Below are 27,135 nucleotides of genomic sequence, written 5' to 3' on the forward strand. Positions count from 1 at the left end.
ACTTTGGAAAAATTCAACTTCTCCCTCCCATCCCACTCCTGGGATCCTCATCCCGGGGGTCCGGAGCCGCCGGCGCGTCCCGGGAAGCTTCGGAATCTCTGCGGAGCCGAGTTTTTAATGGAGCAATTTGATTCAATTTTCCAGTCGATAAAATTCCCCGGCAGCGCTCGGCGCTTCCGAACGGACACCTTCACTCCTGATTTAACATTCCCATCGAATCCTTCCCGGGAAATTGGAAAAATTTATCACCTGTGAAATTTTATTTGGCCTCGGCCGCGTCTGTTTTTGTAAAACTTCATTAACGCCGAGGAAATTATCTCTCCGTGGCTTTTCCCGTTTTTTTTTTTTTTGTTCCCGTCTCTCCCGGGGTTTTTTTTTTTTTTTTTCCATGATTTTTTTGGTCGGGAGGTAAAGGAGGGAGAGGGGAAGTGAAGAGAAGAGTGGATTTGGGATTTTTCCTGGGGGTTTTTTGGGAGGGAGGTTTGAGATGAAGGAAGATCCGTGAGTTGGGTTATGGGAAGGGAAGATGAGAAATGAAATCCATGGAAAATCGTGGAAAACCGTGGAAGTCCATGGAAATCCGTGGAAAACCATGGAAATCTATGGAAATCCATGAAAACCTGTGAAAACACATGGAAATCCATGGAAAGTCATGAAAACCCATGGAAACCAATGGAAATTCACAGAAATCCATGAAAACCCATGAAAACCTGTGGAAATCCATGGAAATCTGTGAAAACCCATCGAAATCAGTGGAAATCAGTGGAAATCCATGGAAATCTGAAAACTCTGAGAGCTGCTCCAGCAGTATTCCCAGACCTGAAATTCCCAGAAAAACAAGGTTTGGATTTGGGATGTCCATCAAAAACTCGGAATAAAGAGCTGGGATAAAGCCTTGGAATTTTGAGGGGGTTTTAATAAAGGTCAAGGTTTCCTCACGTTTTTCCAAGGAAAAGTTGGGAATTTGGGAGCTCACCTGGCACCACCTCGTAGATGTCCTCGCCTTCCCGCTCCGGCTCCTCGGGATTCAGGGTGGAATTTTGGGAATTGTTCATGGAATCGGAGCTGTCCTGGTCCTTGGAGAGCTCCTCCTCCTCTTCCTCCTCCTCATCCTCATCGCAGGGAATGGTCAGGGAGCTCAGGTCTGCCGGGAAACAGGGAAAAAGGGGATGGAAAAGTGGGAATTCTTCTGATTCCAGAGGGGTGGGAAAGAGATCCAAATCCTGCGCCTGAAAAGGTGCAAAAATCCAAGGAAAAACCCAAGGAAAGATGGAAAATCTTAGGGAAGACCCCCAAATTCAGGGATGAATCCTGATGGGACAGAGCCAGGGTGTTCCAGAGGTTCTGGAAAGTTCCAGAGGGTTCCTGGAATTTTCTCAGTCTCCAACTGGTGCAACTCCACAGAAACCCAGGTGGGAGAGAGGGAAAACGGGAGGAAAAGCGGGAATTCTCCCAATTCCAGAGGGGTGGGATGGAGCTCCAAACCCTACACCAGAGAACTGGGAAAACCCCCCCTGAAGGAAAATCCCAAAGAAAGATGGAAAATCCCAAGGAAAGATGGAAAATCCCAGGGAAGGACCCCAAATTCCACGTGGGCCTGAAGAGATGGAGCCTGGGAAGCTGCCTGGAGGATTCCAGAGAATTTCTGGAATTTTCTCTGTCTCCAGCCCACTAACCCGGGTGTGGATGGATGGAAAGCCCCGATCCAGGTGGGAAAACTCTTCCCAAAGATCCCAAAAACTGGGAGCGGCTCCGGGGACTCACCTTTGAGGAGGAACTGGATCTGCTCCACCCAATCCTGGGCCTCGGCCGGGCTCGGAGCTGTGAACTGCCAGGATAATCCGTTATCCCGGGATTTGGGGTTTGGGGTTTGGGATTTGGGATTTGGGGTTTGGGGTTTGGGATTTGGGATTTGGGGTTTGGGATGAGAGGACAGCGATCCACTGTTCCCAACCCCAGGAACAGCACCAGGAAAATTCCAGGATTTATCTCACAGCTCCAAGTGGGAGTGGAGCTTAACCAGGATATCCCAGGAAAGCTGTCAGGCCTAATCCATGAAAATCCATGAAAGCACATGAAAATCCATGGAAATCCATGGAAAACCTGGCCAGGATATCCCAGGAAAGCCGTCAGGCCTAATCCATAGAATTCCATGGAAATCCATAGTAATCCATTCCCGTTTCCATCCTCAAATTCCCATTTCCCACCCCCAAATTCCCATTTTTTCCCCTCTGAAATTCCCATTTCCCCCCCAGAATTCCCATTTTCCCACCATTTCCCACCTCGTAGGAGCGTTTTCCGGGGCAGAACAGCTGGAAGCAGCTTTTTTTCCGGGAATCTTTCCGGAGTTGGGAATCCAGGCGGGCCTGGTAGCGCTCGATGGGGAAGGAGCCTTTGGGCTGCTTGCCTGGGAAAAAGGGAATTGGGAGAAATTTGGGATTTTCCAGCTTTTTTCCATCCCCTGGGTGCAGCGCCATGCGGGTTATCCATGGGAAAGGGGAATGTCCTGAAAATTTTGGGAAACTGAGATGGATGGAAAAATTTTTAAGTAAGGAAAATGGGCCACGAAATTCTGGGAAAGGGAAATGGCTGAAGAATTCTGGGAAAGGGAAAAAAATGGAAATGGAAATTAAAATGGAAATTAAATGGAAATGGAAATGGAAATGGAAAGAAAATTCTGGGAAAAGGGGAAATGGCTGGAAAAATCCAGGAAAGAGTAGTGGCCAGATAATTCCCTTTGCTCCAACAGAAAAAATTCCCAAATCCAACTGGGATTTCCCCTTCCAGGAGCTGGGAATTTTGGTTTTCCATGCTCAGATCCCTCTTTTCCCAACCGAAAGCCAGGAATTCTTTTCCCACTCACTTTTCTCGTTGGCGTAGTAGAGGAAATTCCGTTGGGTGAGGATGCACCAGCGCTTGTGCCACTCGGAGCTGAAAAAGCTGTGCTCTGGAAAATGGGAAAAAAAAACCGGAAAAAATGAGGAAAAAACCAGGAAAAATCAGGAAAAATGGGGGGAAATCCTCCTTTTTATCCCTTTGGGATGCGTTTTTCAAGGATTCGATGCGGCCAGGGAAGGAGTTTGGAGTTAAATCCCTGGAAAATGTCGTCAAGGCGGAGATTAGCGGGAGTTAAGCCAGGCCTAACTCCCGGCTCAGCTCAGGGAAAAAAACCAGGAGCTGTTTCTGCCTCTTCCCATCAATAATTCCCGAGAAAATCCCATTAGGGAAGGGAATAATTTGTGGGTTTCACGGGAAAAGGGAGATAAGGCCGAGGATGATTCCGAGCCCGGCTCTTATCTCCGCATTAAACGTGGGATGATCCCGAATCCCTGGAGCTTTTCCCGGCTTCTTCTCCTCATTAGTTTTGCCCTCCAGGCCTGGGCCGGGCTTAATTTAATTCCAGGATTTAATTTGGCTGCTCTGGAAAAGGGAATGAGCCCAGCAAGGCGTTGGAAAAACCTGGAAGCTCCTGCTGGTGGAAATCCGTGGATTTCCTGTGTTTTCCTGGGGTTTTTTTTTTTAGGCTGGGAAATTTGGGGTTTTCCCAAATTTGGAGGTGGCAGCCCCTGGGTCTTCTCTTGGGATTCCAGGTGTTACCTCGGGATCTCTTCTCCAGGTATCCTTGCTTCAAAATATTCCCAGAATTCTGGATGGGCCTTGGGATCTCCTCCAGGCCTGCAGGGAGCAAAGCAAAGGAAAATCTTGGAATCTGGAATTCCCACGTTCCAAAGTTTCCAGCCCCTTTTTTTGGGGAAGGAGCACTGGGGGTGGAAATCCCGGTTTATCCCGATCCTGCTGATATTCCCAGGATTGGGAATAGGGAACAGGGTCTTGGAATTCCAAGATTCAGCGGGATGAGGCTGGAGCTGCCCTTTTTCCCCTGGAATCTGGTGGGGTTATGGACATGGAAAAACCCAATTCCCATGGAAAATCCAATTCCCGTGGAAAACCCCAATTCCCATCATGGATCACATGGAATCTCATCCCAGAGTCTGGAAGGGCTCTGCCATTCCCAGCTCATCCCAAAAACCTGGAAATCCTGGGATAGTGAGAGGTGACCCTGGATGAGCTTTGTGATCCCTTCCATCCCAAATTATCCCATATTAAATCCATCTAAAAATGAAAAATATGGAAATAAAAATACTAATAATTATAAAAAAAATACAGATCCATAACTTTAAAAAAATCCCTGGAATTCTTTCCCTGTTCCCTCTCATCCCCAGTCCCAACATTCTGAGCCTGGCCGAGCCCTCCCTGATCCAAAGGAAAATCCTAAATCATTCCCTAATGGAGCGTCCATCCCATCCATCAGCGGGCGGGAATTCATCCCCATTAATTCCCTAATCCGTGATAAACTTCCCGTCCTTTCCTGTCGGCGCGGGGACTCCGTAAATCCCGACTTTTGCTCCGGCTCCACCGGAGCGTTCAGGTGTGCTCCGACCATTCCTCGTTAGCCCGACGGCCTCATTTTCCCGGGAATGGCCTTGGAGGCCCCGTTTTCCTGGGAAGGGCCTTGGAAGCTTCATTTTCCCGGGAATGGACTTGGAGGACTCATTCCTGAGGTGGCAAACTTGGGAATTCCAGAGGCAACAAGTTCGGGAATTCCGTAGGTAGAAAACTTGGGGATCACAGAGGGAGCAAATTCAGGAATTCTGGATGTGGCAAATTCGGGAATTCCAGAGGCGACAAACTCAGGAATTCCAGATGTAGTAAACTTGGGAATTCGGGAGGCAACAAATTTGGGAATTCTGGAATGTGACCAACTCAGGAATTCCAGAGGCAACTAATTTTGGGAATTCCAGAGGTGATAAACTTGGGAATTCTGGATGTGGGAAATTTGGGCTAACTCCCCTCAGTGGGGCAGATCCAGGAGGCAATCCAGCATTTCTTGGAATTCCCTCCAAGGTGAGGTTCAGCAGGGCTGAGGAGCAGCTCCATCAATCCAAACTCATCCCGGGAATCCGCAGAACTCCGGGATCTCCCCCAGCCGGCCCCGGGAAGCGCGGCCGGAGCTCGACCGCGGCTTTTCCCCCCTCTCCTCATCTCCCTGATAAGGAGCTCATCCATCAGAGGGAGGAGGGCGGGAAGAGGGTTGGATTTATCGGGAATGTGTCATTCCCTCCACACGCCCCGCGGGATAAATGGATCCTCCATCATCCTCCGGCCGCTCCGCACCTGCGGCCGCGCGCGCTCCGGGAGAGGCCGAGCCCGGGATTTGATGGATTTTCCCTTTTTTTTTCCCCTCTCCCCCGGCTTTAATGAACGTAAACAAACAAAGGAGAGAGGGGGAAACATCAAATAATCCCCGTGACAGCTCCCAAAAGGAGCCGGGAGAGCGGGAAGCGCTTCCCAAAGGGAGCCGCGTTTGATGTGGGATCGGGATTTGTAAACAGCGGCAGCTCCGGATCGCGCCTTATCCAAATATTTCCCTTTCCCAGCGCCGGCTGAAAGTCGGGATTGACGGCTTTGGACTCTTCAACTTTCAGCTTTCACCCCGCGGCTCCGCAGGGAGGGAGAGGGGGAGATCTCCCTCCCCATTCCCGCTGGAATTCGTTCCTGAATTTCCCCTTGGAAAAGCTGATGTGGGGCACCTGGAGATCAAACTCTCAGTGCTGATTTCCGCCCTCTGGCATTCCCGCTTTTTCAGAGGGTCCCAAACCCCTCCAAGAACCTCCGGGCCTCAAAGGAGGAGGGAGGGGGGAGTGACCCCAATTCCCACTGGGATTTGTTCCCGAATTTCCCCTTGGTAAATGGGGAAATCTTCCTTGATGTGAGGCACCTGGAGGTCAAACTGGTCCCACTCTTCCGGCTCATTCCCAGTTTTCCAGAGGGTCCCCAGCCCCTCCAAGGACTCCACACCCCCAAAAGGAGCGAGTGGAGGAGGGAGAGTGGGAATGGGATGAAGGAGCCCCATTCCAGTCGGGATTTGTTCCCATTCTCCCCATGGAAAAGCTGATGTGGGGCACCTAGAGATCAAATGAGCCGCTCATTCCCGTTTTTCCAGAGGGTCCTGAGCCCCTCCGGGGACCCCTCCGGTCATGGACCCTGAGCCCCTCTGGGGACCACTCCTCATCCATCCCATCCCGTTATCCCATCCCGTTATCCCATTGATCCCATGGACCCTATTGATCCCATTGAGTCTATTAATCCCATTGATCCCACTGATCGCATTTATCTTATTGATCCCATTGATCCCATTCCTTTTTCCCAGGGCCAGGAGCTGTCCATGAATCAATCCCAGACGGATGAAGCTCCCCTGACCATAGATAAACAGGATTTGGGATGCTGAGCCACGGGAACAAATAACAAATCCCAAATCCTGGTGGGATCCTCCCTCCCGGCCACCCCTTTTCCTTATTCCCAACAGGGAAAATCCCAAATTTTGGGGCGCTGAGGGTGTCACAGAGGTGGGAATTCCACGTTCAACCCCAAGCGGCAACGGCGCTGAAATTCGGGAATAAAAGGAAAGGAATGACAGAACCTTGCGGCCATAAATATCCCGGGAATTCCCACCCGGGGATCCCGGGGTTACATCCTGGCTCTTTAAAAGCTCATCCCAAGAAAATCAAGCACTTCCATCACCTCCCCAGGAATATTTACGGCCTCCGGGAAGGGCTCAAGAGCCGAATTCCCACTTGGAATTATCGAGGAGCCGGCAAAGGTCAGCGCAGGGATGGACGAGGCTGAAGGATTTCCCTCCCGAGATTCCCAGGCCGGGAGATCCCAACCCCGGAGCTGCTCCCAAGGGATTCTCCCGGGGTTTGGGGTCGCGTCCCGGGGCAGGAATTCAGGGAAGGGCCTTGTCATTCCATGATTTTGCCACAAGGAAGCAGCAGAAGCTCAGGATTGGAGCCGGGAGCGGGAGCGGCCCAGGCGGGAGCGGCAGCGGGGGGCTGGGATCCCAATTCCCAAATTTCCCACCCCAAAAAGGGGTTGGGAACCCCAGCTGGGATCCGAATCCCCGAATTTCCCATCCCAAAAAGGGGATGTGCTGATCCCTAAAATCTCCTGTCCCTGGGGGTTCCAGACCTCCCCTTTCCCCCTATTTTGGGGTGGCAGCTCCGTGTCCCCATCCCGGTCCTTTTTCCTGTCCCTGTCTCTTCCCGTCCTTTCCTATCCCATCCCATCCCTCTCCAAACTCCTGTTTTCCTCCCATTTTAGGATGGCAGCTCCGTGCCTCATTCCCGCTGGGAACTCCAAGGGAAGTGGATGGGGATTGACAGGTCCCTGTCCCTGTCCCTGTCCCTGTACCTGTCCCTGTCCCTGTCCCTGTCCCTGTCCCCCAAACCCCTTTTCTCATTTCAGGCCGGCAGCTCTCTTCCCCATTCCCGCTGGGAATTCTGAGGGAAGCAGATGGGGATTGGCAGGTCCCTGACCTTGTCCCCATCCCTGTCCCTGTCCCTGTCCGTGTCCCTGTCCCTGTCCCTTCAAACCCTTTCCCCTATTTTAGGGTGGCAACTCTGTGCCCCATTCCCACTGGGAATTCCAAGGGATTTGGGTTGCCAGGTCCCTGTCCCCATCCCTGTCCCTGTCCCCATCCCTGTCCCTGTCCCCCCAAACCCCTTTTCCCACTTCAGCCTGCCCCCTCCGTGCCCCATTCCCACCGGGAATTCCGCGGGAAGCTCCAGCCCCGCTCCCTCCCTTTCCCTCTCCTGACCTCATCACTTTTTTCCCCCCTCACTCTCCAAAAGTGCTGAGCCGCAGCTTTCCCGGGAATTATTTATCCGCGGGAGAAATGATTAAAAAAATTATTGGGAAAAAAAAAAAGGGAAGAGAGATAAAACAAAACATCGATCGCTGCGGAAAAAAAACTGGGAAGTGACAGCGGATAAAGGATGGAGGGACGGAAAAACAGGGAACTGCTTTTTATGGCAGCTCGGATTCCCACAAAGTCATAAATCCGGGATGTTATGGATCGGGGGCTCCTCGGGAAAAGCTCCACACGCGGTGGGGTTTGGGGGGATTTTTGGATGGAAATCTGGGTGGGATCAGAGCTCCAGGACCCAAAATCCAGGTGGGATCAGAGCTCCAGATCCCAAATTTAGGAGGGATCAGGGTTTTGGGACCCAGGGCGGACATTTGACCCTTATCCCAAAATCCAGGGGTTTTGGGATTAAACAGAACCCCAGGATTTTCTCCCATGGGACTGGAGCCTCTTCCCAGCCCGGATCTGATCCCAAACTTTCCCCTGGAGACCTTTCCCTCATTCCCTGGGAAGGGAACATCATCGGGAATTTGTAACCCCTGACATTTATGGGGGCCCTAAATTGGAAAAGTGAGGATTTGATTTTATTGCTCTCTCCGTCAGAAAAACCTCCGGCTCCATCCGACGCCCGGGAACCGCGGGATCGATATCCCGGCCTTTAATATCATCCCAGAAAACAACCCCCAAAATCATTATCCCGTTATTTTTATGATGGAATTACGGCTGAGAAATGGGAGCTCCGGGCGGTTTCCATTTCCTGGCTGGTTTCTTGAGGAGTTTTTCCCTTTCCCTCTGGATCAAATCCCAAACCAGGATGGGAAACGGGATTTGGGTGGGGATGGGAAGGGCCCTGCTCTGCTCCGGGATGGGGATTTGGGAACCCCAAATCTCCAGGATGGGAATTTTAGGAGCCCCAAATCCCTGGGATGGGAATTTCAGGAGTCCCAAAACTCTGGGATGAGGATTTTGGGAGTCCTGCAGTTCTAAGATGGAATTTTGGGAGCCCCAAACCTCCAGGATGGGAATTTTGGGAACCCTGAAGATCCCCACAGCTGTGGGATGGGAATTTTGGGAATTCCAGAGATCTCCAAAGCTCTGGGATGGAGATTTTGGGAGCCCCAAAGAACCAGGATGGGAATTTTGGGAGGCCCAAATCTCCAGGATGGGAATTTTGGGAATCTCAGACCCTCAGGAAGACAAACTCATCCCCACCAAGTCCCGGACTGGGAGCAGATTCCTGCTGGGAGAGAATTCCCAACATCCCACTGGGGCCTTGGTGGTGTCACCTCCTCGTGTCCCCAAATCCCTGCCAGGGCACACACGGATTCCTGGGATTTATGGGATGGGGAAGACGGAGCAAATCCTCGACCTCACTTTAGAACCAGGAATGTGACGGATCCGGGATGGTTCCTTGGGACTCAACCCATTATCCCACCTTTTCCAGCTGCTGGGAGGCCAGGATTGGGAAATCCCAGCCTGGAGCATATCCAGGACATCCTGGAACATCTGGATTCCTGGGATTTATGGGATGGGGGAAGACAGACCCAAACCCTCGACCTCACCAGGAAGGAGATGGATCCGGGATGGTTTCTTGGGCTCCATCCCATGATCCCACCCCACATTCCAGCTGCTGGGAGGTCGGGATTGGGACAGGAAATCCCAGTCTGGAGCACACCAGCACATCTGGGATTTACGGAATGGGAGAACACAGGGAGCGCCAAATCCTCGACTCCGCTTTGGAACCAGGAACAAGACGGATTGGGGATGGTTCCTTGGGATCCACCCCTTTTTCCCAGCTCCCATTCCAGATCTCCGGGATGGATCCAGTGGCTCTTTCCCAATCTCAGGGATATCCTGGAACACAAGGATTCCTGGGATTTATGGGATGGGGGAACACAGAGCCAAATCTTTCACTCCACTCCGGAACCAGGAATGACACAGATCCGGGCTGGTTCCTGGGATCCATCCCATTGTCCCACCTTTTCCGGGCCTCCCGGGGGGTCTCTCCAGTGCTCAGAAAGTCGGGAATGGGGGTGATAAATCCCAGCCTGGAGCAGCATCCCGGCAATCCCCGGGAATCCTCTCCATGCCCTCCTCATTATCCCGTTCCCAGCGGGAAGTTCTGAGCTCCTTCCCGGCTCCCGCTATAAAAAAGTGATGGATGGTCAGGAAAGCTCCGGGAGTTCATCCATTCTCCCATTAAATTTTCCTTTAATTGGTCTCCGAGTCAATCAGGAACTCGCCGGGCAGTGAATTAAGGAAAAAAGGAAAAGAGGGGGAAAAAAAATAAAAATTCCACGGGGCTGAAGGGAGGGGTCTCTGTGCTGTCGGTGGATTAAAAAAACACTGGATTTGCTTCCAGAGGGGCTGGAATTCCACCCTGGGAGAATCCTGTGTGGATTGAGGGATGTCCAGGAGTGGGGAATCAGCCAAGAGCTGCCAAATAACCAAAAAAAAAAAAAAACGTGGAAAATGAAATTTTCCGGAAATCTATGGGAGAGGGAAGAATCCATGGAATTGCCTGGCTGGAATCCGTGACATCCATGGATTTTTCCTGGGGTTGGGACAGCATTCCCGAGGCATGGAAAGCTCTGGGGACACACAGCAGGAATCCTTGGATTGGTAGGAATGAGCCAGGGCAAAGCCAAGAGCGACACTTGGAAACTCCTGGAGACCCATCCCGAGTTTTCCGGGAATTCCTAAAGTTCCATCGGAAACCTGGAGAGGGAAAAGTTGGGATGGGATGGCCAGGGGAATGTGGGGACAGCAGGGACATTCCAGGGATATCCCAGGCCCATTCCAGTCCCCTCTCTGGACCATCCCCACGGGAATCCAAGGAATTTAAAGGAGTAGAACTAAACCAACTTCTCTTCCCCATTTTCCCTGGGTTTTTTTAGGGAATTTCGAGGAGCGGGATCAAACCATGTTCTCCTCTCCCCCATTTTCTCCCTTTTTAATGGAATTACAAGGAACAGAATCAAACCACATTCTCTTCCCCGTTTTTCCCCCTATTTACTTTTTTTAATTGGAATTTCAAGGGCCAGAATTAATTTTGCACTTTCCCCCATTTTTCCCCACCCCCCCTTTTTTAAAATTTTAATTTCAAGGGCCAAAATTAATTTGTGCTTTCCCCCATTTTTCCCCCGTGTTTTTTTTTTTTTCTTTTTTTCTTTTTTCTTTTTTTTTCTTTCTTTTATGGAATTTTTATGGATTTTCCCCCTAACCTCTCCCTGCCCTCAATCCACCCCTGGGGGATTATCCACCCCTTTTCCCACCCCTGGGGGAACCCCGGGAGTGTCTCCATCCCTTCAGGAACACCATCCTTCGGGAACACCAAGAGCAGCTCCAATTCCCCCGTTCCCCAGGAGCCCTAAATCTCCTCCCGGCGGGAGATTTACGATTCCCATTCCCGTCCTTTACTGCAAATCCAATCGGGCAGTAATGGTGGAACACGGGGCCGCCGTCACCCAGGGCTGATGGCTCCCATAAAACCCGTGTCATTCCAAACGGATGAGTTTATAAACGGGAACAAACCCTCGGCGCTGACAGGAACATGAAACCCATTCACCATTTAAACACTTCCCATTTTTTATTCCCCAGCCCCGGCGTCGTTCCGAGGATCCGCGGCCGCCGGGGGATGAGGAGGGTGGAGGGGATGGGCTGGGAATCCTAAAACTGGGCTCGGAATCCTAAAACCGGGTTTATAATCAGCCTGGATCTGCTCAGCACCCAGCAGGATTTATCCCTTTGGCACTTTGGGAAAGGTTCCAGTGACCCCAAAGTGTCTAAACCCCAAAACCAGCCCCAAAACCAGCCCTAAAACCAGCCCCAAAACAAGGGCTAAAAGCATCCCGGATCTGCTCAGCATCCAGCAGGATTTGTCCCTTTGTCACTTTGGAAAACTATCTGTGATTCCCAAATTATCCCAAGGTTCCCAAAATCCTAAAACCAGCCCCAAAACCATCCTGGATCTCAGCACCCAGCAGGATTTGTGCCTTTCCCACTTTGGAAAGACTCTCAGCAATCCCAAATTATCCCAAGATTCCCAAAATCCTAAATAAGCCTTAAAACCATCCTGGATCTCAGCACCCAGCAGGATTTATCCCTTTGACACTTTGGAAAAGCTTCCAGGAACCCCAAGGTTCCCAAAATCCTAAAACCAGTCCCAAAACCATCTCGAATCTCAGAACCCAGCAGGATTTGTCCCTTTCCCACTCTGGAAAGGCTCCCAGTGATCACAAATTATCCCAAGACTCCCCAAATCCTTTAAACCAGCCCAAAACCCATCTCCGATCTCAGCACCCAGCAGGATTTATCCCTTTGTCACTCTGGAAATGCTCCCAGCGATCACAAATTATCCCAAGATTCCCCAAATCCTTAAAACCAGCCCTAAAACCAGTCCCAAAACCATCCTGGATCTCAGCAGGGAGCAGGATTTGTCCCTTTCCCACTCTGGAAAGGCTCCCAGCGATCCCAAACGGTCCCCGATTATCTCCATGGCGACGGGCGGGGTAAATCCCGCTCCAGGTGTGTTTGGATTGTTCCTCCCGGAGATTTTCCGGCCGTTCCGGGGCTCTTTCGGCACCTCCTCATTTCCCGGAGCAAATATTTATGGAATATTGGCCTGGAGCTGAGAGCAGGCGGAAAAGGGGGAGCAGCTCCAGCTGTTCCCAGAAATCCGTGGGGATTTTCTCCGGGAGTTTTTTGGCTGGAAAAACGTGTGTGTGTGTGTGTGAAATCCAAAATTGGGTCTTAAATCCCATCCCATCCCATGGGCAGGGAGAATTCCAGTTATCCCAGGGTGCTCCAGCCTGACCTGAGAGAATTCCAGGGATTCCTTCCCGAAATCCTACTCGAAATTCCCCTTTTCCCCTTGGAACATGTTCGCTGTGTCCTGACATCCCAATTCCCGATGAAAATATCCAGGATATTCCCAAAAGGATGGGGAATGTCCCAGGAAAAATGGGGAAAATCCTGTTTTTACAGAACCAGAAAATCCTGTTTTCCCTCTCCAGGATGGATTTTCTCCTTCCGGAAAACCGGGATAACACTGGAGACCTTTTCCTGGGAAACGCCTGTTGATCCTCAGTGGCAGCGGGAATTTTTCCCAGTTATTCCAGGAATTCAAATGGGAATGAAAATTACTGGAATTTTCCGTTATTCCAGAGATTAGGATGGGAATGATCCTGGATCAGCTGCATCCAGTTTTTTTTTTCCTTGGGGAAAAAAGGAGCTGGAATCTCTTTGGCTCCTCCAGCCAAATCCATGTGAGGATTCCTTTGGAGAGATCTGTGACCCCTCCATGGAATCATGGGATGGGATTGGGATGGGAGCGACCCCAAAGCCCAGAATTCCAGAATTCCAAATTCTCGGGGATCTCATTCCAACCGCTTCCCTCCACTGATCCATGGATAAAACCATGGGAAAAACAGAGGGAGGGGGGAAAAAGTTCCCATAAAAACCTCCCGGATGTGACTTTTCCACCCTTTCCATCCCAAATCCGGGGGCGTTCCAGCAGATCCCAGTGGGATCTCCTCCCTTCCCTCCTTCCCTCCTTCCTGCCCCGGGAAGCGCCGGGAATTCCGGCCCTGAGGGGAGGAAGCGGCACCGGAACATCCGGCCGTAAATCCCGGCCCATCCCAGGGAAATTCCGGAGTTTCCTCTTTCCCTGAGCCAATTCTGAGCCTTTGGCTCCTTCCTTGGTTTTATTGGGGAATGGGAGGAGCGTTCCCTAAAAACGGAATTCTCACCCCTTCCCTAAAACCAGAATTCCCTAAAACCAGAATTCCCTAAAAACACCATTCCATAAAAACAGCATTCCCTAAAACCAGCATTCCTACTCCTTCCCTAAAAGCAGAATTCCCACCCCCAAAAAAACACCAGGAAAAGCTGGAGCAGCCCCTGGATCCCTCCCAGGAAAACCTCTGGAATATTTGTAGCAGCTATCCCAAAATTCTGGGATTAATAAAGCCCCTAATTAATAAAGAATAATTAATGACAGGCTAATTAATTAGGACAAGTGCTTCCAACAGTTTTCCAAAGGTTTTTCCTGTCCTGCCCAGGGAATGGATATCTTGGAGTGTTTTGAGCTGGGATTTGGAGGGATCCCGGATAAAACCCAGGAATTAGGAGGAGGAATTGAGCCGAAATCCGGGATTTGGGATGTTCCAGCTCCTTCCCAGACTGCAGGAACACGGGAACTTGGGAATCCTCCCCAAATCCCATTTTAGTGGGATTGAGGCCCAGTTTTCCCACTAAAACCTGGAAACACCCCCCAAAAATTGGGAATCGTCCCTAAATCCCTTTTAGGAATCATCCCTAAAGCTCTTTTTTTGTTTTTTTTAGGGAACTGAGGCCCAGTTTTCCCACCACAAACCCTGAAAAACCTCAAAAAACTCGGGAATCTTCCCTAAATCCCATTTTTGGGAGAGACTGAGGCCCAGTTTTCCCACCAGCAGCTGAGAACAACCCTAAAAAACTTCCTAATTCTCCCTAAATCCCATTTGGGAATCATCCCAAATCCCCTTTTGTTTCCCCCCCAATTTTCCCACCACAAACCAGGAACATCCTCCAAAAAACTCGGGAATTTTCCCTGCCTCATCCCCGGACTGTTCCACCAAACCATTTTTTCAGGGAAAGCTCCGATCCCCGGGGACGGATTTTTCTCCTTGTCTCCGATGTTTTCTTTTTTTTTTTTCCCCAGGATGAACGGAGCTCTCCGTTTATTCCCGAGCTTTTCAAATTCCACTAAATTTCCCTTTCCCCTGGAAGAACTCCACGGAATCCCATAAAAGATGATTTATCCGCCTGCGTGAGCCGCACGGAACCGCCATTTCCAGGATAAATGCCGGGTGTAAATTGTTGTTTATGTCAGATTCCGACCGTCTTTACGAGTTTTCCCCAGAAAACGGGATTTTCCCCGGATTTATTTCTCCCGTCCCGGCCTCTCCTGCTCACGGAGGATCGCTCCGGATTCGGGGGCTCCGATGGGATTTTTTTCCTAATTTTTTTTTTCCTAGGTGGGAATTGTGGGAGATCCGGGATTTTAAATCGGGAGAACTCAAGGGAATTCGGGGTCGTTCCCGGGGTTTTAATTTGAGGATTGTCTGGGAAATCCTGGTTGGGAAAAAAAGCTCGTTCCCATCCGAAGGTTGGACACAGCAAAGGGAGAATTCCTTGGGAATTTGGATGGGGGGGGGGGAAATTCCTGTTCGTTCCCAGTCTCATTCCCACCGGAAATCCGGGCACAACAGCGGAGAATCCCTCAGGAATTTCCCTGGGAAAAAAGTCTATTTCCCACCCAAAATCCGGCCCCAGAGACCGGAGAATCTGCACCAGGAGATCCATGAGGTGCTCCAAGGTACAGGCCTGAATCCAGCCCCAATGGAGAATCCCTCGGGAATTTCCCTGGGAAAAGCGCCTCATTCTCACCCAAAATCCGGTAACACCAAATGGAGAATTCCTTGGGAATCTGGGTGGGAAAACTCCTCGTTCCCACCCAAAATCCAGCCTCAGCCAGAAGAAAATGCCTCGGGAATTTCCCTGGGAAAAGCTCCTCCATTCCCACCCAAAATCAGGCCCCAAAGAGCAGAGAATCCCTTGGGAATCTTCCTGGGATGCCGGGATGGGAAATGAAATGGGACAATCCCTGAGAAATTTCAGGGAAAGCAAATCCCAAATTTTTCCAAGCCATGGGAACGACGTTCAGGGATAGGAAATAAAACGGGACAACCCCCAAGAAATCCTGGGAAAACCGAGTCTCAAATTCTTCTGTAACCATGGGAATGATGACCAGGGATGGGAAATGAAATGGGACAAACCCTGAGAAATCCCAGGAAAACTAAATCCCAAATTCTTCTGTGCCATGGGAACGACATTCAGAGATGGGAAATAAAAGGGGACAAACCCCATGAAATCCCAGGAAAACCAAATCCCAAATCCTTCCACACCCAGAGCCCAGTAAACCCTTTCCATGGGGCCACAGATCCATGCTTTCTGTGCTTCCAGAGGGAACAGATCCCACCCTTTCCCTGGATTCTTCCCCCCCACCAAAAAAATTCCCTCCCCAGCAGCGGCACAACCCCCCAAAAAACCCCAGACAACTTTTCCCGCAGCGGAAAAGCCGGGAAAAGGTCAGGGAGCGGGAAAAATAATAAGATTTTCTAACGGCTTCCTTCGGAGCAAAATATTATCAGTTCTCCAGCTTTTTTTTCCGCTTTTTATGGAAGGAGATTCTGCCAATTCCAAAGAAAAAGGAGGATTAAAATGAGCTTCTGCACCTTCGGGGGCCCATTTGGAAGTTTTACTGTACGGAGCTGACAGGAAAAATCGGGAATTAATATCCCGGAGCCGCTTCCGAGTTGCAATAGCAATTATTGGACTCGGTGTCCCTGGATAAATAATGGGGCCATTCCGCTAATTAGCTCCGACGAGCCCGGCGCCGCGGAAAGCCTCCCCCGGCCCCAAAAACAACGGCGGGTTTTTGGGAATGGAGGGGCTTTTTTCCCACCTGGGAAAACCGTGGAAAAAAAAAATCCAGGAGTTGTTCCCGTGTTTGGGTGTAGAACGGGAGGTGTCGCTGGAAAAAATTGGGAATTAAAAAGGTTCTGGATTGTCGTTATTCTTAATAAATTATTCCAGTGATTTCTCACTCCATGGAAACAATTCCCTGCCTGGAAAAACAATGGCGGATTTTTGGGAATGGAGGGGGTTTTCTCACCTGGGAAAATCATGGAAAAATCCGGGAGTTGTTCCCAGGGAACAACTTGGGAAAAATTGGGAATGTTGATTGGGAATTAAGGTCGTTATTCCTAATAAATGATGGTGGCCATTCCCAGCTCCGTGGAAATCCTCCCCCACCAGGAAAAAATAATTCGGGATTTTTGGGAATGGAGGGGGGAGTTTCCCACCTGGGAAAATCATGGAAAAATCCAGGAGTTGTTCCTGGCTTTGGGTGTGTAATTGGAGGCGTTGTGAGAATAATTGGGAATATTAATTGGGAATTAAAAATGTTCTGGATTGTCAGTTATTCCTAATAAAATTATCCCGGTGATTCCCACTCCTGTGTGACTGACTCCATTAATTCCGGAGGTGTTCATTGGGAGCAGAGCTCGGAATTAATCAATCAATCAATCAATCAATCAATCTGCGATGGTTTTCCCACCTCAAATCCTGTTTTTTTAAAATTATTCCCTAATTATTTTCTGGCCTTGGGATTGCAACAGGAGCCGCTGTTCTCCGGAATATCCCAATTTATCCCAAGGAAAAACGGGATCTCCCTCTCCATCCTCAGCTCCCAAATTCCCGGGATTTCCACCTCATCCCAAATATTCCAAAATTCGAATATCAAAACTTGGGATTTTTCCGGATGTTAAATCCCTTTTCCCCACTTTTTTTCCCCATGTCTCTTTCATCCCAGATTTTCCATAGGATCAGACCCCACTCCAAATGCTCCTTGGGATTCTTGGGATTGTGCTCCAAGCTCCCTGAATTCCCAAAACTCCACCGATCCCAGAGATTATCCCAAATCCACCTTTTCCAGAGGGTTTGGAGCAGGGAAGCAAGACTTAATCCCGGATTTTTTTTTTTTGTTGTTGTTTTTAAAGCCTTGATGGTCCAGGACATTCCTGAAAAATTTCCAACTCATTCCACGCTGGGAATTCCAACATTTCCTTTTTCCCTTCTCAGCCCATCTGGATCTGCCAAAACCTCGGGAATGCCCAGGAGAATTCCAGGTTTTTTGGAGGTGAAACATGGAAAAAACTCGGAATTTTTCACTGGGATGAAGTTGGGAATTCCCCCTGGATCCCGGGTGTTGCCTCTCCCCAAACATTTCCATGGATAAAATATTTGGATTTGGAGAAAAATTCCATTTCAAAAAATCACCGAGGATTTCCAAGGAGAAAAAAACCCCTCGAGGGAATCAAAGGAGGGTTTGGGAATGACGATGGAGGAGCCCAAAAAAAGGAGATTTTCTCCCACAAAAAGCTAGGAATGATGGTGGGAATTCTCAAATCCATGGATTTTGCCTCCCCTCTCCTTGGATTATTTTTAATTCCTGGTTTTCCCAGGGAACGACTCGAATGTTTCATTCCTGTTATCTGGACATTCCCAGGAAGAGAATTCCCACATTCCTTAAAAATCTCTGCTAAAACTTGGGATGAAACGATCCAGGAAAACATCAGGAATAAAATATTCCCTGGCAAAGGGACACCAGAATTTCCTGCTGGGATTTATGGAAAACTTCCCTCATTTATTTGGGGATTGAGGCATTTTTGGGATCGTTTTTCCCCCACTTTTTTCCATGAAAAATCTGCCCCTTCCAGGTGTTAAATAAATGGGATTAAAGGAATGTTTTCCTGCCTCTCTCCCCGGATTGTTTGGGAATAAATGGGAATGATAGGAACGAAATGAGAATATTCAACTAAAAACTGGGAAAACAAATTGGGAAAAGTCCCCTAATCCTAAATCCCAAATCCCACATCCTGCATCCCGGATTTCTCATCCCAAATCCCACATTCCACATCCCAAATCCCAAACCCCAAATCCTGCTCCCCAAATCTCTCATCCCACAGCCTTTATCCTAAATCCAAGATTTCTCATCCCAAATCCTGCATCCTTTATCCCAAATTTCTTATCCCAAAACCCATATACCAAATCCCTCATCCCAAATTCCACATCCTAAATCCCGGATTCCAAACCTCTCATCCCAAACCCCGATCCCAAATCCCAAACTCCCGATCCCGGCTCGGCAGGCAGGGGGCAGTGGCGCCATTTCCCGCCCAACATTCCCAGCTGGAATCTCCGGAGCGGGAAGAGACGCGGGGGGAGAAGGATCGAGAACGAACCTCCCCAAAAAATCCCGGGAATTCTCTCCACAGATCCCCAAAAAAATCCCTCTGCGGGGCAGGGATGGAGCAAATCCCCGAGAAAATCTGGGAATGGGAATTGGATGTGCTGGGGGTTTATCCCATTCCCAGAAAATGATGGATCCGGGGATTGTGCCTCAAAAATTCCCTCCCAGCCCGAGAATTCCTCTGGTTTTCCTAAGGCCCCGTTGGAAAATCCCCCAAATCCCTGGGGTGAGGATCCGTGGGGTGAAACCCCTTTGGAAAAGTCGATCCCACTCTGATATTCCAAGGAAATGAAAAAATCCTTGGGAATACTCAGTTATCCATCCTTAGAGCCTCATTCCCTGGGGTTGGAATTCCCAGAAAAGGCATTTCCTGGAGTTGGAATTCCCTGGAGTTGGAATTCCCAGGAATGACATTCCCTGGAGTTGGAATTCCCAGAAATGGCATTTCCTGGAGCTGGAATTCCCAGGAATTGGAATTCCCTGAGGTTGGAATTCCCAGGAATGACATTCCTCATTCCACGAGGAGAATTCCCTGACCCTTCTCTCTCCTTATCCAGAAAACTGGGAATTCATCCCACGGGAAAATTTCCCGGGATTTATGGCAGGGAAACATGGAAAAGGTTCTGTTTTCCATGGAAAAAAGAAAGCAGGAATGTTGGGATGTTGAGCTTTAATCCCATTCCAGAGGCAGCAAAAGACTGGGAAAAGCACCAAAATTGCTGGGATAGATCTTGGAAAAACGGGAATAGCACTGGGATTGGGAAGAGGGGAAATGAGCAGGAAATTCTGGATCCTGCAGCAGAAATGTAACAAATTCATGGAATTTTTAGGGAGAGAATCCCAAATCCTGAGGGTTCAAGAATTCCCAAGAAGCCTGAAAATCCCAAATCCAGAAGGTTCAGGAATTCCTGAGGATCTTGGGAACTTCCAAATCCCCAAAAATTCCCAAGGGCCCCCTGGCACCTTTAGAATCCCAAATCCTCAAGAGAAAAGAATTCCAGGAAAACCTCATTTCAGCCTTTCCTAGAAAACAAAATCCAGGATTTTTCCCCACCCAAATCCTCCCTCCTTCCCTAAATCCAGGATGGGATTTTTCCCTCTGTGTTCACCATTCCCAGAAAAGCCCTTTCCCTTAAAACTTCCTTGGGATAAAGCCAAGAAAAACTGGATTTTTCATGGATTTATTCCTTTATTTTTTTTTAGTGGGAATGAATAAATCCTGTGGGATCAGGGCTGGAAAATCCTGTGGGATCAGGGCTCTCCCTATCCCAAACCGAGCACTTTTTGTCATTTTATTCCCATTTTCCATCAGAATTCCACAGATTATTTTTTTTAAAAGGATTTTTCCCTTAAAACCTTTCCCAACATTCCAAATTTTCCCTTAAAACCCGGGACTGGGAGCTGCAGTTGCCAAGGAAAAGCTCCGGGCGTTCCCAAACCTTCCTAAAATTCCCGAGAAAAGCCGAGGCCGTGAACTCCGGGCGGAGGAGGCGGGAATTGGGAATGGCCTGGAATTGACCCCGGGCTGACCCCGGCACCGTCACTCCTTTTTTTTTACAACATTCCCGGTTTTTAAATTAACTTTCCTTGGAAAACGCCGACCCTGCCCGCGGGAATTCGTCCCAGGGGAAAAAAATAAGGAAAATTTTCTTTTATGAAGCTCCCGAATTCTGGGAGAATCCAGGGGAAAAAAAACAAAACAAAACAAAACAAAATGAAACAAAACAAAACAAAACCCCCCAAATCCCCAAAAAATTAAAAAAAAAAAACAAAACAAAACAAAAAAAAACCAGGAAAAGAGGATGGGGAATGTTGTAAATGTCCCTTTACATTAAATAAATTTATATTATAAAATATAAATAAAATTTATATTATAAAATTTGTGCTGTTTAATTAATAACTTGGTGGTAAAAACTGAGGGTTTTTTATTTCTGCTGTTAATAAAGAAAATGAGCTCGGCTCTTTTCCCACCTGTTCCCAAAGGAATTCGGCTCCAAAATCTTCCCGGAATTTCCTCACGTTCCCAAAGGAATTCGGTTACAAAGGGTCTCCGAAATCTCCTCGTAATCCCAGAGAAATTCCAGTCCAAAGTGTTGCCAAGATTTCCCCAAATTCCCAGAGAAATTCAGGTCTTAAATATTCCCAATTTTCCCTCCAATCCCAAAGAAATTTAGCTCTAAATATTCCGAAAATTTTCCTGCATTCCCAGAGGAATTCAGCTCCAAAAGCTTCCCAAATTTCTCTCCGATCCCAAAGAAATTCAGCTCCAGAAATTCAAACTCCAGATATTCCCAAATTTCCCCCATTCCCAGAGGAATTCGGCTCCTGAGGTCTCCCAATCCAGAGGGTTTCCCGCTGCCATTCCCAAAATCCCAGCCCCCGGAATTCCCAGCTCGGTCACAGAATCAAATCCCCACTCCCAGAAAAATCCAGGAGATTCCCAGCTCCGGGATCTTCAATTCCCAAATTCCCAATGTCTCTATCCTCACATTCCCCCAATCCCAGCGCAGGGAATTCCCGGATCTGTGCCGGGATTGATCCCCATCCCCTGAGCAGCTTTTCCCAGATCCTTGGGATCTTTCCTTGGATTTTCCTCTTTTCCCAGGCTGGAAAAATCCAACACTGAAATTCCGGAGCGCGGGAATTTCCCAGGGTCCTGCTCCAACCTCCAGGATCTTAGGGAGGATTTGAATTCCCAAATTTTCCTTAATGGGAATTCTGTGGGCTGAGTTTGAGCCGGGCCCACTCAGGATGAGCTCATCCCAAAATTCCTGACGGGAATTCCATGGGCTGGATTTAAGCTCCAACCTCTGGGATCTGAGGGAGGATCAGGCTTGGCTCCAAGGGAAGGGATTTTTCCCAAATTCCCATTTTTTTCCCCCCTAATTCCCAATCCAAATCCTTCTCTCATCCCAAAATTTTCCTTGAATCCTATCCCTGAATTTTGCTCCAAGGGAGGGGATTTTTCTAGAATTCCCATTTTTTCCCCTAATTCCCTTTTTTCCCTCCCATAATTCCCAATCCAAATCCCTCTTTTCCAGCCTAAAATCTCTTTTCTCCCATCCCCAAAATTTTCCTCCCACCCCATTCCCGGGATTTTCCAAGAATCCGCTCCCGGGATGGGATCGGAGCTGGGCCAGGCCTGGAATTCTCTGAGGAAAAAGGAGAAAAATGTGGGAATGCCAAAGGTCCCCACCTTGATGGGAACAAAATGGGCAATAAAATCCCAGGATTTATCCGGAAAAACGATTCCAGAGTTCATCGAGGCAGAGGTCCTAAAAAAAAGTGATTTTTTTTTTCCCCATTGATCCAGAAGCTTTTATTCCATATTCCACATGAAGGAATTCCCAGCTCCTGCCCTGTGACCTGGCGGGAAATGAAACATTCTCCCCTCTCCAGGTTTTTATTCCTGACATTAATCCAGGCTGGAAAAAAATCCATTTCCCCCCCTTTTTTTTTAAGGTGAAAAAAAAGGAGAAGTGAATTTTCTGGCAAAAAGGGGGGAAAAAAATAGGGGTTTTAATAGGAGGGAATTTTTATTTTCATTAAAAATCCTGGGATTTCCAATAAAATTAATGGATAAACCAAAGTTCCTACAAAATTCCTACAAAATTCCTACAAAATTCCTACAAAGTTCCTACAAAGTTCCTACAAAATTCCTACAAAATCCCTAAAATGAGCCCAGTTAAAACCTGTGATCATCCCAAATTCCATGGAATTTGGAAAAACCAAAACAACGAAGGTGCCAAAACCCTGAGAAAATCCGGATAAAACCCCAAATTATGGAATTTTTCTGAAATTTGAGGTGGAAAAGTCAACGTGACGAAGGCGCCAAAACTTATGGAATTTCTTATGGAAACAAAACTTATGGAAAAACCAAACTTATGGAATTTCTCCCAACCTGGAGATAGAAAAACCCAAAACCCTCAGAAAATCCAGACAAACCCCAAAATCATGGAATTTCTCCCAGACTGGAGGTGGGAAAACCAAAACGACAAAGGCGCCGAAACCCTCAGAAAATCCGGATTAGAGCCAAAACTCCGGAATTCCGGGCGGGAATCCAAGCCGAGCTTTCTCCCACTGGGATCCCCCGAGGGATAAACAAATTCCAGCGGCTCGAGGAGCCGGAAAATCGGGATGGAGGCCACGGAATGACCCCCGGGGAGGGCCGGGAATGTCACCGCGGCCCCGGTTCCACCTGGGCTGGCGCCGCACACCTGGGGGAAAATCCATCACAATTCCGGATCTCAGGAATGCAGAGTTGGGATAATCTTTAACCAAACCCTTCCCCTCTGGAAACCCTTGGAAAATTCCCAGGAGCTGTTCCTGGGTTGTTTGGGAGTCACCCGGGCCGGGAAAAGGGGGAAGGATCCGTCGGGAAGGAGCCGGAATTTGCAGCTCCAAGGTCAGGCGGGACACGGGGAAAATGGGAAAATAAAGGGAGGGGAGTTAAGGAGAAGGGGTTGGAAATGTGGGATTTGGTGGGAAAAATAGGGAAATTGGGGAAATAATCCCGGATTTTGTGTGGGGATGGGGAAGAGGCCTTGGCAGGAATTCCATTGCCCTGAATCCCTGGAATTTGCAAATCCCTGAAACCCCTGGAATTCCTGAATGCCTGAAATTCCTGAATGTCTGGAATTCTGAATCCCTGGAATTCCTGAATTCCTGGAATTCCCAAATCTCTGGAATCTGCAGGTTCCAAAACATCTTTGGGAAATCCAGGGAAGTTCCAGGCTCCAGTTTTAGGGAAAAGCTGTTCCCGCTCTCCCTTCCCAGGGCCCAGCCTGGAACTGGGAGTACTGGAATCCACTGGGATCCACTGGGAACACTGGGATTCACTGGGAACACTGGGATTACTGGGGGGAACTGGGAGGAACTGGGAACACTGGGATCCCACAGCTCTGGGCCCATCCAAGGACAGCCAATCATGGAAAATGGGAAAATTAAAGGGATCAAATTTAAGGGGTGGGGCTTGGAATGTTCCTGGAAATGTGGGATTTCTCAGGAAAAAGAGGACATTCAGGAAAATTCCAGAATCTTTGGAATTCTGGAATCCCTGGATCCTGCAGGGTCCCAAAATATCTTTGGGGGAAATGGGGAAGGTCCAGATTAAAAACAAATAAGAAAAAAAGGATTCAGTAAAATGAGATTTAGTAAAATGGGATTCAAAAATATTTGGATTCAAAAAAAATTGGGATGGAAAAAATGGGGTTAAAAAAAATGGGATTCAAAAATATTTGGATTCAAAAGAATTTGGAATTTTAAAAAGGGATTAAAAATGAGATTCAATAAAATGGGATTCAAAAAATTTGGATTCAAAAAATTTGGATTCAAAAAAACTGGGATTCAAAAAGTTTGGATTCAATCGCAACCTCTCCAAAGTCAGGAAAATTGCGCCTCCATCCCGAGCCCCTTCCTGCCTTTTCCCAACTCCAAACCCTTTGGAATATCCAGGAAATCCAGGGAAAAAGGGATGGGAACAAAGAGCTCCCAATGAGGCATCGGGATCCTCCACGGATCCAACTTCACCAGGAAACCTCAAAATGAAAATCAAATATTCCATAAAAATCAGATATTCCCTAAGAATCAAATATTCCCTGAATATCAAATATTTCATGAAAATAAAATATTCCCTAAGAATCAAATATTTCCCGTAAATCAAATACTCCCTAAAAATCAAATATTCCATGAAAATCAGATATTCCCTGAAAATCAAATATTCCACACTCGTCCTTCCCACATTCCCACCACGAGTGTCTCTGTTTGGAATGAGGAGAAATTTTCCTGGCCCAGAATTCCGGGAATTTGGAATTCGTTTATTCCTGGAGTGGGGATGTGGGACATGGGGATGGAATTATTCCGGATTCCTGATATGGAGGAAAAGTTGGGAATTCATTCTGAGCTCCAGGGAAAAGTTTTGGGGAGTGGGGAGAAAGGTGGGCAGAGCAAAGGATAAAATAAAGTGAAATAAAATAAAATAGAATAAAATAAAGTAAAATGAAATGAAATTAAAATAAAATAAAATGAAGTAAAATAAAATGAAATGAAATAAAAATGAAATTAAATGAAGTGAAAATAAAGTGAAAAAAAGTGAAATAAAATAAAATAAAAATGACATGAAATGAAGTCAAAATGAAATTAAATGAAGTAAAATGAAAGTAAAAATAAATAAAAAATAAATAAAATAAAACAGAAATGAAATTAAAGTAAAATAAAGTAAAATGAAAACTAATAAAATAAAATAAAATAAAATAAAAATAAACCAAAAAATTGCCTTCTGTAAATCCCTGAGTGTTTTAAAATCCTCCAGGAATATTTATCTCCACCCAAATCCGGGTTTAAATTCAGCACCCCCGAATTCCCCAATAATTTCACTGGATTTTTTTTACAATCCCAAATTTTTAACTTTTGACATTTTTCACCTCCAGCATTTTTCTCCAGGCAGAAAAATTTTAAAAAAGGAAAAAAAAAATCTGGGAAATTCTGGGGCTGAAAAAGGATTTTTTTGGGAACATTTGTCACCGTAAAATGTAAAACCAACCCGAGCAGCCACAAATTCCCGTTTTTTTTTTAATTCCCTGTTCTGCCACAGCCAAAATTCCCACTCCGTGACTTTCCCTCGGAAGCGTTTCCCGGCCCGGATCGCTTCGGCTTTTTGTCATTAAAATAAATAATTTTGATTTAAAAACCCCAAAACAAAACAAAATTAAAGGAGAGAGTTGAGACAGGGGGTACTTCTTATCATTAGAAAAAAATTAATTTTGATTAGGAAAAAAACCCATAAAAAAAACCCACAAAGGGAAATGAGTTGAGAAGAGGAGGAGGGAAGATGAAGATAAGCGAGAAAAATCAATTTTTGGAGGAGAAAAAGGGAATTATTCCATGGATAAGGGAAGGAAAAGGGGACAACGCTGGGTCAAATCAATTTTTGGGGGGAGAAAAAGGGAATTTTTTCCTGGATGAGGGAAAGGGGGAAGGAAAACCCCGGATTTGTCTGTGGCTGTTTACACTGGGAAAAAAAAAAATAAATCAATTTTTGGAGGAGAAAAAAGGGAATTTTTCCCTGGATAAGGGAAGGGGAAAGTGGACAACCCTGGGTAAAATCAGTTTCTGGGAGGGAAAAAGGGAAGTTTTTCTTGGATGAGGGGCTAAAAAACCCTGGAGTTGTCTGTAGCTGTTTACACCGGGGGAAAAAAACAAATCAATTTTTTTAGGAGAGAAAAAAGGGAATTTTTTCCATGGACCAGCAAAGGAAAACCCCGGAGTTGTCCTCGGCCGTTTACACCGGGAGCCATCTGGCAGCAGAGATATAATAACAATTATCCCGCGGAGATTCCGCCGAGGAATCGCGGCCCCGTAAATCAAATTAACGCCCCGCACGCCCCGCAGCCCACCCCGAACCTTTCCCCGCTCTTCCCTTTCCCTTTCCCTGCTCCCGTTTAACCCCGGGAACGCTCCAGGACCAGGCTCCCCCCCTTCGTCATTAAGAATTGATTTTTAATTTATGGCCCGCCGTATCCCGCCCGTAATTCCGCCTTCGTGGTGTTTACGCCGAGATTTGTGTCCTTCCCAAATCCCGGGTTTATTTATTTCCTTTTTTTTTTTTTTTTTTTTCCCCTTTCCCCTCCTCTCTCCTCTCTCCTGGCGTGGAAATATCCGATATCCTTCATTAGCTCGATTACATCGGATAAGGGGGTTTATTCCTTTAAATTATTTAACCTTGGGAGAACCCGCTGGGACCCCATAAATTCCGGCCCCGCTAATGAAAATCATCCGTTAGGGCCGTTCCCCGAGACAACGGGAAAAGGGATTAAAACAGCTCGGAAAATCAACTCCCTTTCCTTTTTTTTTTTAGTTTTAATTTTAATTTTTTAATATTTTCTTTTTTTGTTGTTATTCTTTTTAATTTCCGTGTCCTTGGAATCCGACAGATTGGATAATTCACCAAAAATAAACTCCTTATTTTTTTTTCCTCCACACCACTTCGGTGCTGATTCCGAAACTTTTTATTTTATTAGGATATCCCATTTTTTTCCCCCGGATTTTGGAGCATTTGGAAAAGCCCGTTTGGAAGGGGAGAGGTTCCTGAACTCCTTTTTTTAAGCTGAATTTGGCAGAATTTAGTTCCTCCTTCCAGCAAAATCGACATCCGGCACTTTTTGGGGCTTTCTCTAAAGCTGGAATTCTGATCCATGGGAATGGGAAGGAATGGAGCTCCATCCCTAAAAATTCCACAGAAAACCCAACCCAGGGCCTGCCCAGGGCACAGAAAAAAAGGGGAAAAAGCAAAACTCAGGAGTTTTGCTTGAAGTTTTGATCTATTTCCTTAATTACTAAACAAAATAAATTTAAATTAAGCTCCGCCCCCCTCATGGGGACATTTTTAGCGTTCAGGTTCCTCTGATGGGAGATGTCCCATAAATTTGGCTTTTTTGGGGGGTTTTTTGGGTCCTTTTTTGGGTAAAATGGGGTTTTTTACTCATTTTTGGGGTGCAGGGTTGGTGGAGCTTCCCAGGATGAGCACTGAGGAATTTTGGGAAGGTTTGAGGAAAAAACAATGGGATTTGGGATGGAT

At 47.5% G+C, this 27,135-nt stretch overlaps 2 protein-coding genes across 2 annotated transcripts in view; one reads left to right on the plus strand and one right to left on the minus strand.

The window, feature by feature from the left end:
* The window catches only part of NFE2L1 (NFE2 like bZIP transcription factor 1), a 54,679-nt gene extending 48,267 nt beyond the window's left edge, over positions 1 to 6,412 (plus strand). The window contains exon 8 of the transcript XR_010746028.1: positions 6,396 to 6,412. The gene's annotated coding sequence lies outside the window, so the exon portion shown is untranslated. The remainder of the gene's footprint in view (positions 1 to 6,395) is intronic.
* Positions 1 to 27,135, minus strand: part of LOC136375006 (src kinase-associated phosphoprotein 1-like) — an 83,948-nt gene that overhangs the window by 15,675 nt on the left and 41,138 nt on the right. The window contains 5 exon segments of the mRNA XM_066340364.1: positions 977 to 1,144; positions 1,765 to 1,828; positions 2,283 to 2,407; positions 2,864 to 2,947; positions 3,598 to 3,675. Coding sequence (XP_066196461.1) covers positions 977 to 1,144; positions 1,765 to 1,828; positions 2,283 to 2,407; positions 2,864 to 2,947; positions 3,598 to 3,675 — 519 coding nt within the window.

This window comes from Sylvia atricapilla, unplaced genomic scaffold, assembly GCF_009819655.1.
Source record: "Sylvia atricapilla isolate bSylAtr1 unplaced genomic scaffold, bSylAtr1.pri scaffold_69_arrow_ctg1, whole genome shotgun sequence".
Lineage (NCBI taxonomy): Eukaryota > Metazoa > Chordata > Aves > Passeriformes > Sylviidae > Sylvia > Sylvia atricapilla.